The sequence below is a fragment of the Grampus griseus genome, assembly GCF_964374135.1.
Source record: "Grampus griseus genome assembly, chromosome: 12".
Lineage (NCBI taxonomy): Eukaryota > Metazoa > Chordata > Mammalia > Artiodactyla > Delphinidae > Grampus > Grampus griseus.
In genome coordinates, this window is record NC_139006.1 from 24,317,747 (window position 1) to 24,334,285 (window position 16,539).

Below are 16,539 nucleotides of genomic sequence, written 5' to 3' on the forward strand. Positions count from 1 at the left end.
AACAGCTGCAGACCCCGCTCCCCCTGCCCACACACACACAGGGCCTCCATCCACATGGCCCCCGGGCCCCTGGGCCCCCAGCAGTCACTACCTCCCCATGCCCCATCCTTACGGATGAGCTTCCTCTCCAGCCAAACTTGACTTTGAGAACCTCACTGCCTTGATAGCATATGCCTCTTTGAACATGTTGATGACAAAATCTAAATTCTGAACAAAGACTCTTGTAAGATTTCTTTCTCAAGTGTGGTCTCTGGGCCAAATAAAGTCCCAAGTGCAGGGCACCCTGCTTGAGAAGCAAGAAGCAGTGTTCACTTTTGCTTTTCTTCCTTTACTTGCATCGGGCAGCTAATAATCACCATTGTCCTATATGGGGCCATCCATGACCGGGGCAAGTGCCTTCCGTAGGTTAGCCCTGTGGGTGACCTCACTGCAATGTCACGAGGCCAGTGTGGTTATCTGTTTTGCGGCTGAGGAATCTGGCACTGAGATCACACGATCTCTGCCTCTGTCCTTCCTCGTGGAGAACCTGCTCGTCCTGTATACTTTTCCTCATATCCCAGAGGTACCAGTTCCCGTTCCGGAAAATACGGTCTGTAACTTAGGGATGCTTGGGGATGCTGAGACTGGGTGCGCACTGGGGAAAAGTAAGAGAGATCTTTTTCTGACTCCCTTCTTCCCAGCACACCATCACTTATACAGATTTCTGCATTCTCTCTTCTTTCAGAAATGGCAAAGCATGTCCACAAGCCGAGGGGTCCATTTCTTGTTCTTTCTTACGGGGCATAGGGTAGGAGGCTGGCAGGGGTGGGGCAGAAGAAAAGAGGGTGCCTGCTAGGGGAAGAGGATAGAGAAGGGCCAGTGGCTGTGCAGCAGGATAAGGGATTGCTGACAGTTGGCCACACCACATAGGCGGTGGAGGATGGCTCATGGTCAGGGACATGCAGACGAGCCCTGCCCCGGCCTTGGTGTGTGGCCTTCTCCCCAGGTCGTGTGTGGGAAGCCGGGTAAGGCAGCCCAGGGCCACAGGGCGAACCCCACTGCATGACATGTCCCTTTTTTTTTTTTTTGTAAATTTATTTATTTACTTATTTTTGGCTGCGTTGGATCTTTGTTGCTGCGCACGGACTCTCTAGTTGTGGCGAGCGGGGGCTGCCCTTCATTGTGGTGTACGGGCTTCTCACTGCAGTGGCTTGTTTCGGGGCATGGGCTCTAGGCACGCAGGCATCAGTAGCTGTAGCACGCAGGCTCAGTAGTTGTGGCGCACGGGCTTAGTTGCGCTGCGGCATGCAGGATCTTCCCGGACCAGGGCTCGAACCCGTGTCCCCTGCATTGGTAGGTGGATTCTTAACCATTGCACCCCCAGGGAAGCTCGTGTCCCTTTCATTTGGGTGGGCTGTCTTGGGGGGTCCCACGGGGTGGCCCCACCACACCCCCAAACCAAATTTGACGTTCACCTGCTCTATCCGAGTGCTCCCAAGACCTGGCGTGGGTTTGTTCTCTCTTGGGACCCAGAATCCAGGGCATCAGAGCTGGCTTATCACCTCCTCGACAGGGAAGAAGGGGGGTCTTCCCGGAAGAAGGGCATTCTCACCCTGGTGTGACCTACCTCCGCACAAAACGATGAACTCTTTTCAATGTGGGAAACGAATAGTAAACAAATGTTCTTTGTCTATGTGAGCTTACTAGTATTTTGCTAGCAGGAATTAGGATGTTTTTACAGGACACAGCTAACTGAATTCAAGGGGCTGGACGCAGTGGGAAGGCGGGTATGGGCTGGTGAGTCCCAGAGGCTCCAGATGGTCTGTGGGTGGATTTTCCTCCCAGGACTCGGGGCCTGACTTTGCACATTGAAGCCCTATCCTGGCACCACCCAGGGCCAGGGATGGAGGCTCTGCATCTGCTGGATCCACTGGGGAGGGTGCTAGAGTCCAGGGCCTGGGTGGAGCTGGCAGCGAGGGTCCCTTGGAAGAATGTTTCCTCCAGTGGTGCTCACTATTGGACACTTAGTACATTCCAGGCCCTGAGGACACACCTTGTGTGCAATGATAGACTGAACAGCCACAGAAGTAAGTGAGGACCTAACAGGTGATCCAGAAACAAGACCAAAGGGAGGGAGAAATGGTGCTGTTAACTCTTGGGGCCGAACCTCGTCCAGCCTAGGCTGCCTGGGCCTCACACATGCTGGCTTCTTACTTAATCACTAACAGGAGATTATTGAGGTTTAAACGGGAGAATCACGGTCACAGATCACAGCGAACACCAGGTGAATGACACTGAGGTTCCCTTTATTTCTGACCATTTCTTTATAACTATCCACGTAGGGGTAACGCCCCCATCTACTTCTCAAGCCTGAATCCCCCTCTAGAAATTTAGATTCACATTTCTAACTCTACAAGATGCATCTCCCCGAAGATCCCATCAACCCCCCAAGTCACCATCCCCCTCCCGCCCAGCTCTGAATCACCTTTCCTTTTCCCGCTAACAATGAACAACTGTCTGAAACTATAGCTTGTGTTTCTTCGAGATGCGCTGACGTCTGAGCGGCAGTGTCCGCGTGCCCGCGACAAAGCCTGCGGCTCGTTCGCTGGGCTAGGCGGCCATGTAACAGGGGCACAGGATGGGCTCTGGGTTGTAGAAGGTCCTGTCGCCACAGTGCGGACAGGGGTCGCCGCTGAACCAGACCATACTGGGAAGCCCCAACTCCTGCAGCACCTGCTTGAGCCGGGCGTGCAGGTGCGCCAGGCGGCCCAGGTGGACGGTGCCATGCACGTCCTCGTAGCTCTCCAAGGGCGCGGGGTACAGCACGAGGCTCAGCTTGCTCAGCCCCACGGTGTGGCGCAGCAGGCTCTCCAGCACAGCCATCGAGATGGGGTTGCCGCAGAAGCTGAAGGTGGTGAGCTGGGAGCAGTGGCTCAGGGCGGGCAGGAGGGCGCTGAACTGGGAGTCCATGATGCCACACTCGTCCAGGTCCAGGTCCTGGAGGGTGGCCGAGGCCTTCTCGATCAGGACCCAGAGGGGCTTGGAGCTTATGCCGGTCAGGTTGACCCCGCTAAGGCTCAGATCCTTCAGCTGGCTGACGCTCGGCCACTGCGACAGATGCATCAGGTCTGCCTCTGAAATCAGGCACTTGGTAATCGACAAGGTCTCCAGGGGGTTCTTCAGACACCTGGAGAGAGACAGAGCAGTCAGTCCCGGGAGGATGGAGGTGGTGGGCGGAGGGATGTGGGGTGGCCCAGGCCTCAAGGGAAGAGAGGCCCATTTCACCAGATCCCAGTCTTCCGGAGGAGGCTGCATGGTCAAAGGAGAGGTGCCAGGTCAGCCCAAGGTTGAGCGGGGTCCTTCCCCATCCCTTATCTGCCGTGTGACGGGGTCGAGGGAAGGAATCCTCAAGTGCTCCCTGTGCTCACCCGTCAAGTGGGGGACGACATACCCCTGCCAGGTGTTGTGAGCACAGGTAAGGTAACAATGGCAGGTGCCCACCGGAGAGCCTGACCCCATGTCCCAAGTGAGAGAGGGGATCAGCAAACTACAGTATTGGGAGACATGACCTAAACTGCTTTTAACTCAGGCTTCCTTCCTGCCGCCTCCTGGACCCCATCACCTGTTTCTCTGTTCCCAGGGAGAGTACTGGGATCTGTGCTTAAAGGGCTAAGCCAGGCAAGGTCTGGCAACGTGCACAGGGGCCCAGCCGGCAGGGGCTAACTCTGGTCGCTGCATCAGCCACACACCATCCCTCACTTTCCACAACTCTTTTGTTTGTCGTTGTCCTTGTGTCATGAACACGTTTATTCTTAATGCTTTGAGTTTGCAGTCGCCAGAAAGGAGATCAATCCAACTCTTTCACACAAATAAATCGGGCTGCATTCTCTCCTCTTTCATCATTGTGTTCCAGGTAAAGCTATGATTCTATTTTAAGAATGAAGAACACATTTCTAGAAGAAATCATCTGTTACTGAAAAATTCCTATATAATCAGAAGCCTTAGAAGCAAATAATAGTTGTAATTTGGACTCGAGATTGGAGCCACTTCAATAATGATACTCATTTGACTTTTTGTTTCTCTTCTCTGGACTATTTAGGAGCAATAACTGCTAACGTCCTGATGGACGCCACAACTCTTCACTCCTGCTCCCTCCCCGTCATTTCCACAATCACCCATTTCCCACATCACACCTCACCTGGAGCCTAAAGCAACCCGGGACAGACAGGAAAGTGGGATAGGTGGGAGGGACAGGCTCACGTGGACCAGCTGCTCAGCACAGAGCTTCCGATTTGAAACCTCACGTTGGATGGGCTTTCCCCTGGTTAATGTCCTCCTGCTTAGTTATTTTCCATCATCTCAGCTTAGACATCACTCTCTCAGGAAGAATTCCCAAAGCCACCCTCACCTGGCCCAAAGCCCCCACGATGCAGATTCCCAGCAAAGAGCCCCCTTTGACAGGCATCTAACTGAAGCCACACCTCTGACCCTAACCTGGGAGGCTATGTGACAAGATGCCGGGGGACGGACTGGCAGCATCGTGTGGACCTCTGAGTGGCCCGTGCACCCTGGCACCATCCATGGCAGGCAGACAGTAGACAGACACCCAACGGATAACGAAACGAGAGAGGCCTGCCCTGGTCTGCAGAGAGACAGCGCCACGCCTCACCTGAGCACCTGGTCCAGGCGGCCCTCAAGGAAGGAGATGGAATCCAGGTAGAGCTCCTGCAGGTGCTGCAGGCTGGAAAACTGGCAGGTGAGCTGGCTGACGCAACGCTCCTCCATGCCGGGGGCGGCGTGCGGTGTCATGTGGATGTGCGAGAGGAGCAGCCGGCGCAGGTTGACCATCTGGCCCAGGTGCGGCGCGAACCTGCCCAGGGTGGCCAGCTTCCAGGTGCAGTTCACCTCCAGGTCCTGGACAGAGTCGAGCTGCACCAGCTTCAGGATCTTCCTGATGTTCTGCATCGGCATGGAGAAGACCCTCAGCTTCTGACAGCACAGGCGGAGTGAGCCCCTCCTCTGCTTGACCTTCTTCAGGAGGTAGCTTAGGGACGCATCGGGGGTGCCCTCCTTGAGGCACAGGTCTATGAGCACCTCCACGGGGGCCGAGGTCTGCTTCGACCACGCCCTTGCACCTTCCACCCGGCGCCTCTTCCTCACGGGCCGGGCCACCTCAGGCTCCAGCAGTGAGCACACACCAGCCCTGGTGCCGGAACACACGGTCCAGAAGTCCTGGTGGGCGTTCCGGCGCAAATCCAGCACCTGCAGCTTCCACCGCCTGCGGGACAACGGGAGACACACTGAGCTGTGCGGAGACCCACGGGGACCAGGACCGCACGGCTCAGAACCCAGGCAAGGGTGCTACACCCCAGACACCAGCTGCTCCTCGAGCTTCCGGGGCCCCTCCTGGTCCCCACTTTAAGCGCCACGAGGAGGGGGCTAGCCCACGTGCCTTTTGTCACCTCTGCACCTTAAGTAGCCCTGCACGCCCGAAAGCCTATTCCCAGAGTGGCCCAGCCACGGCCCCAAGGCCTCCCCGTGGCCCCGCACCACACCCCACCCGATGCCAGCTGCGTCTTGCTCAGACCCCCAGGCCCCACCCACCTGCTGGGGTGCCCTCACCTGGGGCGGACCTCCTGGGCAAGCAGGACGTCCAGGCCTTCGATTGCAGCTTGGAAGGTCTCCAGGTGAGGCTTGTGCTCCTTCATCAGGGCCCCCAGCGGGAGGCAGGGGAAGGGCCAGGCCTGCACCATCGCCTTCACGGCCTGGCTGTGCATCCCGGCAAAGGCCGCGGAGAACAGGGGTGGGAAGAGCTCAGCGGGCAGCTCCTCCAGAGCGGCGATGGCCAAGGCCTCATCCCTCAGCAGGCTCTGGACGGCCAGTTCCAGGAGTTTCGGCGGGGCCCGGATGCCCACCCTGAAGAATCTGCTCAAGAGTGAGTACTGGAGGGACACCAGAGAGCAAGGGGTGGGTCCTTCTCCGGCCAAGGACTGGCGACCCTGCCGTCCCTCCACCCTCTAGGGGACCCAACGCAGGGCCAAAGACACCCCTCTGGCCACAAAGCCACAGCTCTGGCCCCGCTGGCGCCAGCCCCAATGAGGGGACGAGGTGACCTCTCGCCCTATCCCATATCCACCCATGCTGCATTTAATCCCAGCCCCTCTGAAAGGTGGGTACCTAGAAGCCTGACAGCTGACCCCACCCTCTCCGGAGAAAAGCTTCTGATTATCACTCAAGGACTGAAAACAACAGGAATAAGGAGTTTAGCCCAACACGATCTCTTCCTAAACTCCAACAAATAACCCAGATGGGAAAGGTGGAGGAGTACCACACAGTGGGTACTGTTACCCCATTTAAAAATCTTTAAATCAGAAACCATAAAGCAGCATGACAGTATTTGATAGCATGTGATGTTAGAGATTAAGAAAAATAAAAACTGATTCCAAGATGTACCTATGAGTATTATTATTATGGAATTTTTTTTTATTCCATGGAATTAAAAAAAAAACTTTTCATTTCTAAAATGAAAACAAACCAAAAAAGCCCTTTAAACTAGTAAAAATCACAAAACCATAAATGATATGAACTATAATTACTAGTCACAAACCAAATATGTAAAATGTCATCCAAAAATTCCAACTAATTAGATGTCTTACATCAATAAAAGAAAAAAAATCTATTTGGTTAAGAAATACTGTAACTGTCTATGAGTGGCATAACCAGAGCAGAAATCAAAACGTTTGGGATTAAGGCAAAACTTCACATAGAAGCAAAAGCAAAGCCTGCTACTGCAAACGTGTACAGAAGGCGAAGAAAAATTCTCTACAGGACCTTGGCCTGCATGGCCTGTCCTGTGGAGACCCTGGCTGGGGCAGCGGTCAGGGCCCGAGGCCCCAGATGCCAGGGCGGGTGTGGTGCAAGGAGCAATGTGCTCAGGCCTCTGGGTCCCTCCTCTGGCTCCTGAGGAGCCATGAGAGGCCTTCCTGGCCACACTTTTCAGATCCCAGCTGAAATTTCCATTTCAAATGGAAAGCGGAATCTTATTACTGGAAATCCATCCAGCTAACGCTGATATGGCTTTCTCCTTACACACAACTGATAGGATCCTCTGTCCACTCGTGAAAGCAAAAGATAAAAGAAGAAAACCAACCTGCAAGCATATTTGTTCGAGGAGCATGGGCCACATCAAAACCATCCCAATGTCTGAGTTAAGCCAGCTTTGTGCAGACCTAGTGGTGTCACCCCAAAGGAAAAAGAAATATAACACAATTCCTGAGAACCACACAGTCACTTATACGTAACCTACAACTGCAAAATGTGTGCCCGTTCATGGGGGAACAGAGGTAACACTGAGGGATGGCGGGTCCTCCAGATTTTGAGGCTTAAGGCTTCCCCAAAGGAGGTCAGGTCAAAATGACAACTAGGAGCTGGCTGGGAAGAGGGAGGGGCTGGGCGTTTGTAATGAGAACAAGGAAATTACCCAAGACCAGGGAAAGTGTGTTGTGTTTGGAGGAATTCAGAGACCTTTGTCAGGATGGGCCTGAGAAATTGCCAGCAGGAGTGGCTACGGGGGGACCTGGTGGATCCCTTAAAGCCAAGGCAAACCCAAGACTCAATCTTCCTCCCTCTGTCCCTGGAGCAAAGGGTGTTTCCTCCCAGAAGCGGGGATATGCAAATTGGCTTGACAAGATGAAATGTAGGCATGTGGGCTGGCAGAGGCCGGAACTGTGCTGGTGGCCAAACCTGGGACACACCTTATTCAGCCTGAAAGCCACTGAGGGGGTCAGGGCTGTGGGCTCTTTGGGCTCTTGGAGGCAGGGAGGGAAAGAAACGTGGGCCAAGCACACATATCGGTGTCAGCAAAGGGCTGCAACCAGAAGAGGACTTGCCCTGAGGCTCAGGCGTCCTCTTCCACATCCCAGCCCAGGCTCTGTCCAGCAGCTTCAACCCTCATCATGACCTTCAAAGGCCCCTTCCCAGTGTTTGTGGATAACTTAACATTTCCTCAATCCTAGGAAACAAGTAATGCAAAGCGGCTTCAAAAAGCCCCCCGACCCCTCCCCTAAGGCTTTCACTTACAGGGTTTCTGATGCGAGAGCACCATTAGGCCCACAAACAAAATTCAGCTTTTCTCTTGCTCTGCGTTAAGCACAGCTACTCTAACACCGAACTTCTCCTCAGGGGACGTGAAGCTCTGTTCAGTATTGAAAGGTTTGGGGGCGATGCCCCTGCTGGGCTGGCTCACACGTTGGTTCTGTTGAGGTTTCAGAATACAGGCTGACGGAACCTCTCCACCCCCTGCATTGTGACGCCCTGACAATTCTATTGTGTGGGCGAGGTGGCAGCATTCTCTGAAGGATGCTCTCTGGTTTGGTAATTTCCCAGAGACTGCTTTCTCCAAATTTCTACCGTCCCTATCAGCAGTTTGCCTAAAACAGGGTTAAGCTAGAATGTGCTCTATGGACACTCAACTCCCAGACCATCACCTGGACTGATCAGCTGCAGGAAGTCGAGATTAGTAAGTTAAGCAGAATGTTCCTGATTCTGGAGCAGCCACTGAGTGGTGCTCGCACTTGTCATCCGGTGCCTCAAATAACCTTCAGAGAAAAGCTGAAATTCAGTTAGTTTCCTTTTCAGCCTGGTGAGCCAGGGACTTGGCCAGGGGTGGACACTGCCATGCTCCACTCAGGGAGTAACCAGAAGACCTGCTTGGGGGAGGGGTGTGGATGGATCTGCCCCACAGAGCGTTAGGAAGAGATGACTGACTTCACGTGGACCTCGGGGAAACAGGAAATGGCAGATGTCCAAGCCTGGGATGTTTCCATGGGAACCCAGCATCCAGGAGATCCAAGGAGGCAGGAGGGACCACTGCCTTCGAATGATGTAAAAATGGGAAGTATAAGCCGAACATTCTTCCCCAGCGAGGCAGGGGACCCCGCTCTGTCCACCTCCACCTCCATGCAGAGCCTGTTTGTCCGGAGGCAGAAGGACCAGGGGCACAGCTGCAGGAAGACCTGTCCTTCCTGCCCAGTGTCAGGACTGGCCCAGGACGACTCCCAAGGCCCAGGCATGAGTCAATTGGGAGGACGTTTCTACCACACCCTGGTCACCTGTTCTCATGCTGCACAGGCCAGAGCAGCCTCTGAGCTCATGGTGGGGGGGTGTCCTGTCCCCCTTCCCGTCTCCAGTCACAGAATTTCTACTGGGAACGCAAAGCATCTGCCCCAGGGCCTTCCTGGGGTCTTTAGAATGCATGTGTGTCCCCAGGTTCCTGCTCCTGGCCTGTGCTGATGGGGCAGCCCCCGCTTTCTGCATCCCTGGCAAGTCAGCCCACCTCTCCCAGAGCCTGGGGTGTGGCCACGATGCGGGGAGGGTGAGGGACCGGACATCCTTCCACTGGCATCAACAGAAATCACGGATTTCTCCCCAATTCTTCTGACATAACGAGTGTAGAAGAAGGTAAAGAAAAGGCCAGCTGCTTTTCTGCATTCATAGAAGCACCAGAAATGCTGCAAGATGACCCTTCCTGGCTTCCAGAGGAAGGCCCCAACCCTGCTGGTCTTCAGAGGCACCAGGCTGACAGACGCCCTGGGTGCCAGGCCGATGGTGGCTTCTCCTCCTTCGGCTCTCTTGACCCCACCTCGAGCAGACAAGATCCTACCCAGGATCTGGTACGTCTCCTTTCCCTCTGCAGTCAGATCTCTTCTTGCCCTGGAATATTTTGCCCTCTGGGCCTTTTGAAAAATCGAAGGTCTCTGTCAGCCCTCTCTGCCTCTTCCTGCACTTGGCAAGATGTGGTTCCACTTCACATCCAATGACATCTAGACCGAAACAAGCAAGTCTCCCCACTTCTTCCTCCCCAGTGAGGACACGTCTGACATCCAGGTCACCCTGGGTCCAGCCAGTTAATCCTGAGGGAAGTGCTTCTAGAGGCAAGTAGGGGTGCGGGAGGCTGAGGGCCCACTCCAGGCTGGTTGGGCGGGGGATGGCCCAGGACGAGGGCGGAGGAGGGAAATAGCAGCAGAGCCGGCGGCCTGGTTTCCTGGCTCTCAGAAATGTGTCCCTTATATGCTGAAGCCATGTCTGGGACCACTAAGGGCACTTGGGGACTGGAAGTGTCCCCAGGATCTGGCTCTGTTTGCCTTGGCCTGGGGGAGGTGCCAGTGGCTGTCCCCCTTGCCAACTCCAAGGGACAGAGAGGGAGTACTGACACTAGACACAAAGATGAGAGAGGTTCAGAGAGAAGGGGAGGCCCCAGTCTTGGCCTTTGGCCCCGGAGAGGATGCTTCTCAGGACTTTGCACGGTCAACCTCGGTATTGCCTGAGATGGTGGGAACTGTGCTTTTGGACAGAGGAGGAGAGAAGAGGGGTCTGGTGTTCATCCCTGTCATCCAACTGACCCCGACTCTCCAACACCAAGCCATAAGGTTACTGTGGCTCAGAGTGACACCAGGTGCGTTAGGCTGTCCGGCCCTTTGCACTGGACTGTTTTCCACTGGAGGAGGGTCAGTGAGCCTCAGGACTCGGGGAGCACTGGCTCCACCTTTGAGGGGACAGCCCACCCTGTGCTGAGGGCTGGCAGGAGGCACCAGGCAGAGGGGACGCGCTCACAGGGAGGTCTCCCGCCCAGCTGGTCCCCTCGCCCCCATACCCAGACTCCCCCTCTATCGGCAACCCTCGATTTACTCAAAACATTTACAGAGTGCCTGGAGCAGACCATCCACTGCTGTTCTGGGGAGGAACAGCCCAGTGAAAATGTCATGGTCGTCTTCTAGTTAGAAGTACATACTAGGGAGATGATGTACAACAGGGTAAGTATAACTGACACTGTTGTAGGTTACGTATGAAAGTCATTGAGAGAGTAAATCCGAAGAGTTCTCATCACAGGGAAAAAACGTGTTTTCTGTATAAGCAGACAAATGAAAAACAAGCAAGTCGAAAAAATAATGACAGGCGGACGTGGCCTGCACGGTGGGCCAGGGCCACCAAGGCGACCAAAGCCAACCTTCATAATCTAAGGCAAAACATGACTTTTCCTGCAGCCGTTACATATTTTTTGAAAACGTTAAGAACCCTCTTAACACGATCCACTGTAATGTTTAGAAAAGTAAAAATAGTAAAGCTATTTTTTTTTTTTTTTTTTCAGTACGCGGGCCTCTCACTGTTGTGGCCTCTCCCGTTGCAGAGCACAGGCTCCGGACGCGCAGGCTCAGCGGCCATGGCTCACGGGCCCAGCCGCTCCGCAGCATGTGGGATCCTCCTGGACCCGGGCACGAACCCGTGTCCCCTGCATCGGCAGGCGGACCCTCAACCACTGCGCCACCAGGGAAGCCCAGTAAAGCTATTTTTTTTAGTACACTGTGATTTTAAGCACTGAGAAAGAGTGTTTTGTTTCTTTGCGAAAAACTCATCAAGAATCCTCTCAACACTGCTTCCCTGCTTCTCATCACATAACTTGCAGTCGGGGCTGAGTGTCCTTCCTAAGCCCGGACAACTTATCACTCTGCCTTTTTTTTTTTTTTTTAATTTATTTATTTACTTTTGGCTGCATTGGGTTTTCGTTGCTGCATGCGGGCTTTCTCTAGGTGCATCGAGCGGGGGCTACTTTTCGTTGTGGTGCGTGGGCTTCTCATTGCGGTATCACTCTGCTTTCTAAGCCTGGATCTGCTTCCAACATTTCACCCTTTGTGTTTTCAGGGCCTGACATTATCTCCAAGTTCCTTTACTGTGAAGATGTTTGCTGGCATCACTGCCTCTGGGACATCTTCATTTTTTTGTCACAACCATGCCCTTCATTGAAGCTTCTCCACGAGATGGGGACAAGGAGCCTGAAGCTGGATTCTGAATCAGAATGACGAGTCAGTCAACAATTCCTCGTGTTTGGTAGAGCTTAAATCACCAAAGCGTTTCACTCTCCTAGCCTCGGGTTCTCCCTCAAGATCTGAAATGTCGGCAGGGGCCTTAAATTGCTTTTTCCTTTCCCTGTGCAGTGGCTGAGGCTCAAAAGGGCGAGTCCTTTGCACCTGTGTCACAGAGCCAGCCACGAGAGGGTGACACGGGAACGAGGCCCCTGGCTCCTGGTCCAGGGCTCGCTAAGCCATCAACGTGCCAGCCCAGTGGGAGTGTGCCCGGGGAAGTCGCCTGCGGATGGGAACAGCCCACTCTGTTCGTGGACAGTGGACAAGGTCGGGGACAAGAGCGGAGGACAGGAGCCTCCATTCCGGGGACATCACCCACCACAGTCTAGGCACTCAGCAGCTCTGTGGGTCCTGCCAGGTCTTCCAGGAAGATGGGGGGAGGGGAGATATAACGGGGAGAAATCCAGAAAGGCCTGCACTCACTGGTACCTCGGCTCAGCAGCCGTACCCCGGGAGCTCAGGCTCCAGGAAACCTCCCAGCACTGCTTGCCCTCGCCAGGACGAAGGAAGCAGATTCGCTGATACGGTGTCGCCTGAAGGATTTGGGAAGCAGCTGTGCACAGAGGTCCCTCCCACACGTGAGGCAGGGGCTAAGAAAGGTGTGGGGAGCCCAGCCTGGCGCCATGGCTGCAGAAGAGCTCGTGGGGGTCTCCGCCATGGCCTGGGGTCTGCTCATGGTCTGTCTGCACAGGTGAGAGGCACTAAGGAGGGGACCATCTGGCAGCCCAGGGCGGACCCTCTTTTCTCCCTCCACCCTCAACATCTCCGGAGTGATGACCTTGACCTCTCCCGTTTGCACATCCTGCTCCTCTCTGGGTCCCGAGCCCAGTCCGTCCTGACAACCACTCAGTGTCTGTGTTTAATACAGGGCTGTGGCTCTGGGACAGAGAGGCCACATTTCCTGCTCTGGAGGCAGCAGTGATACTGGGGGTTACAGCCCGGTGCGCTGGCATCAACAGCACCCATGTGCTGCCCAGCACCCCCAGTGCACGAGCTCGTCCTCGCTCCTGGGGTCCCTCTCCATCCTCCAGCTCCAGGGCCGCCTCCCTGGCCACCTTGGGCTGCAGCTGGAGGACTCGTTGTGCCCTCTGGGTGCTTTCTTTCCGGGACCGCCCCTAGGCCCAGGGGTCCCAGCCCACCGCTTAGGGAGACCAAAACCTCCCTGGGCTCACCCACCCTGCCCCTGACCAACACCACACAGGACTCAAGTCTCTGGGGGCTGATGCCAGCCCTGCTCCTTCGCCCCAAGCACAGGTTCTGAACGTAACCGTGGCTTCGGGAATGGGACCCCAACACATTGCAGCTGCTTCTTCTAAGAAGGCAGCAGGATGAAAGCTCTCTTGGGAAAATGACTTGGAAAAATAAAGGCTGCTCATCCTCCTCCCGCTGTGAGGGCTTCAGGATGCAGATTGCATGCAGCTCCACGATTAACAGCACTGAGGGGGCAACAGGACATCCTGGGACATGATGAGGTGCAGGGGACCAGTTTACCTGAAGATGTCTTCCGCCGCGCCGGTCCAGCTCACGCTGGCCTCAGGTCCTCCGACACCTGGTCTCCCTGGTTTCCTACCGTCTCAGTTACCCGTCTCCACCCAAGTCTGAGAATAAGAACCCAAATTCTCGGGCTTCCCTCGTGGCGCAGTGGTTGGGAGTCCGCCTGCCGATGTAGGGGACATCGGCAGGGTTCGTGCCCCGGTCCGGGAAGAGCCCACATGCCACGGAGCGGCTGGGCCCGTGAGCCATGGCCGTTGAGCCTGCGCGTCCGGAGCCTGTGCTCCGCAACGGGAGAGGCCACAACAGTGAGAGGCCCACATACCGCAAAAAAACAACAAAAAAACAAGAACCCAAATTCTCCAAAAAACAAAGACACGGTGTGTTCACACGTGTAGTTACGAAGCCACAGTGAGAACTCTGCTGGGCGAACTGAAAACCGGAGCCCCGACCCTGCCGTTTCAGTGAGAATCTCTTCGTATCTCCAAACCCGAGAAATTTCTCATCAGCTGAAGCAGCAGACAATCGAAGGAAAGACCTGATGCTCGGGTCAAAGGGACCTTCCTCTAAGGGCACTAACCGCCGTTCTCCAGCCCCAGTTCTGCCCCTTTCTCTGGCCCCCACACCCTGGCACCTCCCCCGGGGACCCCATTTCCAGCGCAAAGCAGCGCCCAATGAGCTCTGGCCATCCCCGCAGACCCGGGTGCCCTGGATTATTACGTCCCCCACACGGCGCTGCGGCCTCTTCACGGGGCACGTGGCCCGGGTAGGCCCAAGGCGGCCCCCCACCGCCTGTGGCCTCCGCTCCAGCCCCAGGTCGTGAGAGCTCGTTTTCGGCTGGAGAACAGGAGCGGGGGCCCGCTGGGGGCCCCGGGGACTAGCTCAAGGTCACCCCACGGGAATGCGGGGGCACCAGGACGGGAACTTACCTTTCGTGCCGCAGCGCCACGCCACACGATCCCCCGCTTGGGCTCTGCGGACAAAGAACCGCGAACTCAGCAGCGCCCCGCCCGGAAACCACGCGGCCCGACCAATCCTGCTTTCTGTTTCCTCCTGGGGCAAATCTCACGAGATCCTGGGATCGCGAGTGGGGTCTTCCAGGGAGTCTAGAAGGGGTTCCGTTTAGTAGGCGGGGAGGGAGTGCAGAGAGGGGGAGGGGTGGCGTCTGTGGCCATGCCCACTGGACGGCCGGGTGGTGAGAGCGGGGATGGGGTGGGTCAGGGGTGGGATGGGGGAAAGGTAGGGTTGGGGTGATGGGGAGGAGATGGGGGGATGGCTGAAGTGGGGGTAGGAGATGGGATGGAATGGAAGTGAGGTGGGGGAGGGAGGAATCGTGGAATGGGGGAAGGGAATGGGGTAGGATGGAGAACGGGGTGAGGTGGGGATGGGGTGGGTGTAGGTGGGGGGGTGGGGAGGGGTGGGCGTGGGCTGGGATGAAGGGGCTCTTGAGATCCGGAGGGAGGGGTCGAGGCTTAGAACCCCCCACCTCCAACTCCTCCCCCACCCCCACCTCTGGGCCTGTTCTTCCGCAACCCCTTCCTCTCTGCGGGGCGTGGGGTTACAGGGCCGGCTCCAGGGCCCTCGCCCCACTCCCACCTCCCGCTTGTCGATAAGATGTCCCTGCCCTTGGCCAGGCCAGTGGCCCCTACTCTCTCGACTTTACCACTTATGTGACCCCTGGGGCAGCGGAGACCCCAGCCAGGGTTTGACTAGATCGTCCTCCCTCCAGATTGTGCTTCCCACCCCCCCCCATATGGTTTTTCAGAAGCCAAACAGTTGCTGTGTCTGCTCTCTTCACCTCCGTCTGACCTCCGCAGCCCCTCTGATGGCCTCAGCTTGTGCTGGTCCTGAGTGCAGGGTTCACCTCTTTTCACCAACGGACCCCTTCGGACAAAGTCAGGAAGGGGCCTGGAAAAGGAAGTGTGGGCGGGGCGGGGCGGGGCGGGGCGGGAGCCTACCAAGCGGTGCCCCTCAACCCTGGGGATGTCGCGTCCGGGCCACCAGGGGGCACTGGAGACATGGAATCCAGGACGGTTTTGGCACCTCCTTCCTCCCAGCCCCTCTAGGGGAGAAAGTCGGGCTTCTGGAGAGATGATGAGAGCCAGGTGGGTGAGGATTATTGCCTGGAGGGGTTAAGAGCAAAGTGGAACTCCAGCCCTGTCACTAACGCTGGCCTGGGGGACCTCCTTTGGGTCCTTTGAATTCAGCTTCCTCACTCAAGCCCAGTAAGTGTGAGACTGTGTCCTTGTGGTCCAGGTGACCCTAAATCTTTAACCACAGGCCACCAGAAGGTAGTGGTGGCCAAGAATAACAGGCAGGGCAGTAGTGATGGCTATCTTTCGTGGCTCAACCCTGCCATTCCCCCACACATCCCCCGTGCCTGTGAGCTAACAGAGCTTAAGGTGTCCAGCTACACCCATGGTGGGATGGATGGATGAATGAATACATAGGTACATACAAATGAGGGAATTGTGTTGATCCCCCTGGACCTGGGATTGTTACCTGGAACAGGGCTGGTAAAACCTCAATTTTTTCACTTTGCAACTGGAGCCTCAGCCTCCCCCTCCTTCCTCTTGTCCAGACTCATTCAACAAACATTTGTCCTTGAGAGGCTGCTGCTGCAACACTCAAGGAGATAGTGCTCATAAGTTTTAGGATGGAACCAGAAAAAAACCAAACCAAAACAAGAAGACCATTGTTTTAAAGTGGCAGGTTGTAACTAATTCTCGGAGAGGGCAAAGGATGCATCTGTGGGACTTGAAATGGAAAGAGGATCCCTTTGAAGATTGCCGAACGTTATTTTCATGATTCGATGGCTGATTTAAGGCCTGATTTCAGGTTGACACACTGAAAAGATGACGTCGGAGATATTTGAAAGCAAAGGTCACAGGATTGCTTATATTGTATGATATAGTCCTATTCATGTACAAGTAAACATGAAAGTAACATTGATTCATTTCATTGCTTCAAGCAATGCTCACAATGTTTACCACATTCCTGGGGCTAGACTAGGCCTGGAGTAGAAGAAGCAGTGAAAGTTACAGGGACCCCCCCCCCACCTCCTGGAATACATGTAATTCTTTTTCCTGAACATTGTACTTAAGCATGTCAAGATGTCCAGAAGGTGGTCACTAAAATATTAACGCTGCCC

At 55.4% G+C, this 16,539-nt stretch overlaps 1 protein-coding gene across 1 annotated transcript in view; it reads right to left on the reverse strand.

Annotated features, from left to right (window-relative positions):
- Positions 1–2,589: 2,589 nt before the first annotated feature.
- The window catches only part of LOC309831006 (melanoma antigen preferentially expressed in tumors-like), a gene marked incomplete at both ends in the record, with an annotated part of 15,489 nt that continues 1,539 nt past the window's right edge, over positions 2,590–16,539 (reverse strand). The window contains 5 exons of the mRNA XM_082667933.1: positions 2,590–3,166; positions 4,649–5,257; positions 5,602–5,921; positions 14,109–14,225; positions 14,318–14,361. Of these exons, the coding sequence (XP_082524059.1) occupies positions 2,590–3,166; positions 4,649–5,257; positions 5,602–5,921; positions 14,109–14,225; positions 14,318–14,361 (1,667 nt within the window). The remainder of the gene's footprint in view (positions 3,167–4,648; positions 5,258–5,601; positions 5,922–14,108; positions 14,226–14,317; positions 14,362–16,539) is intronic.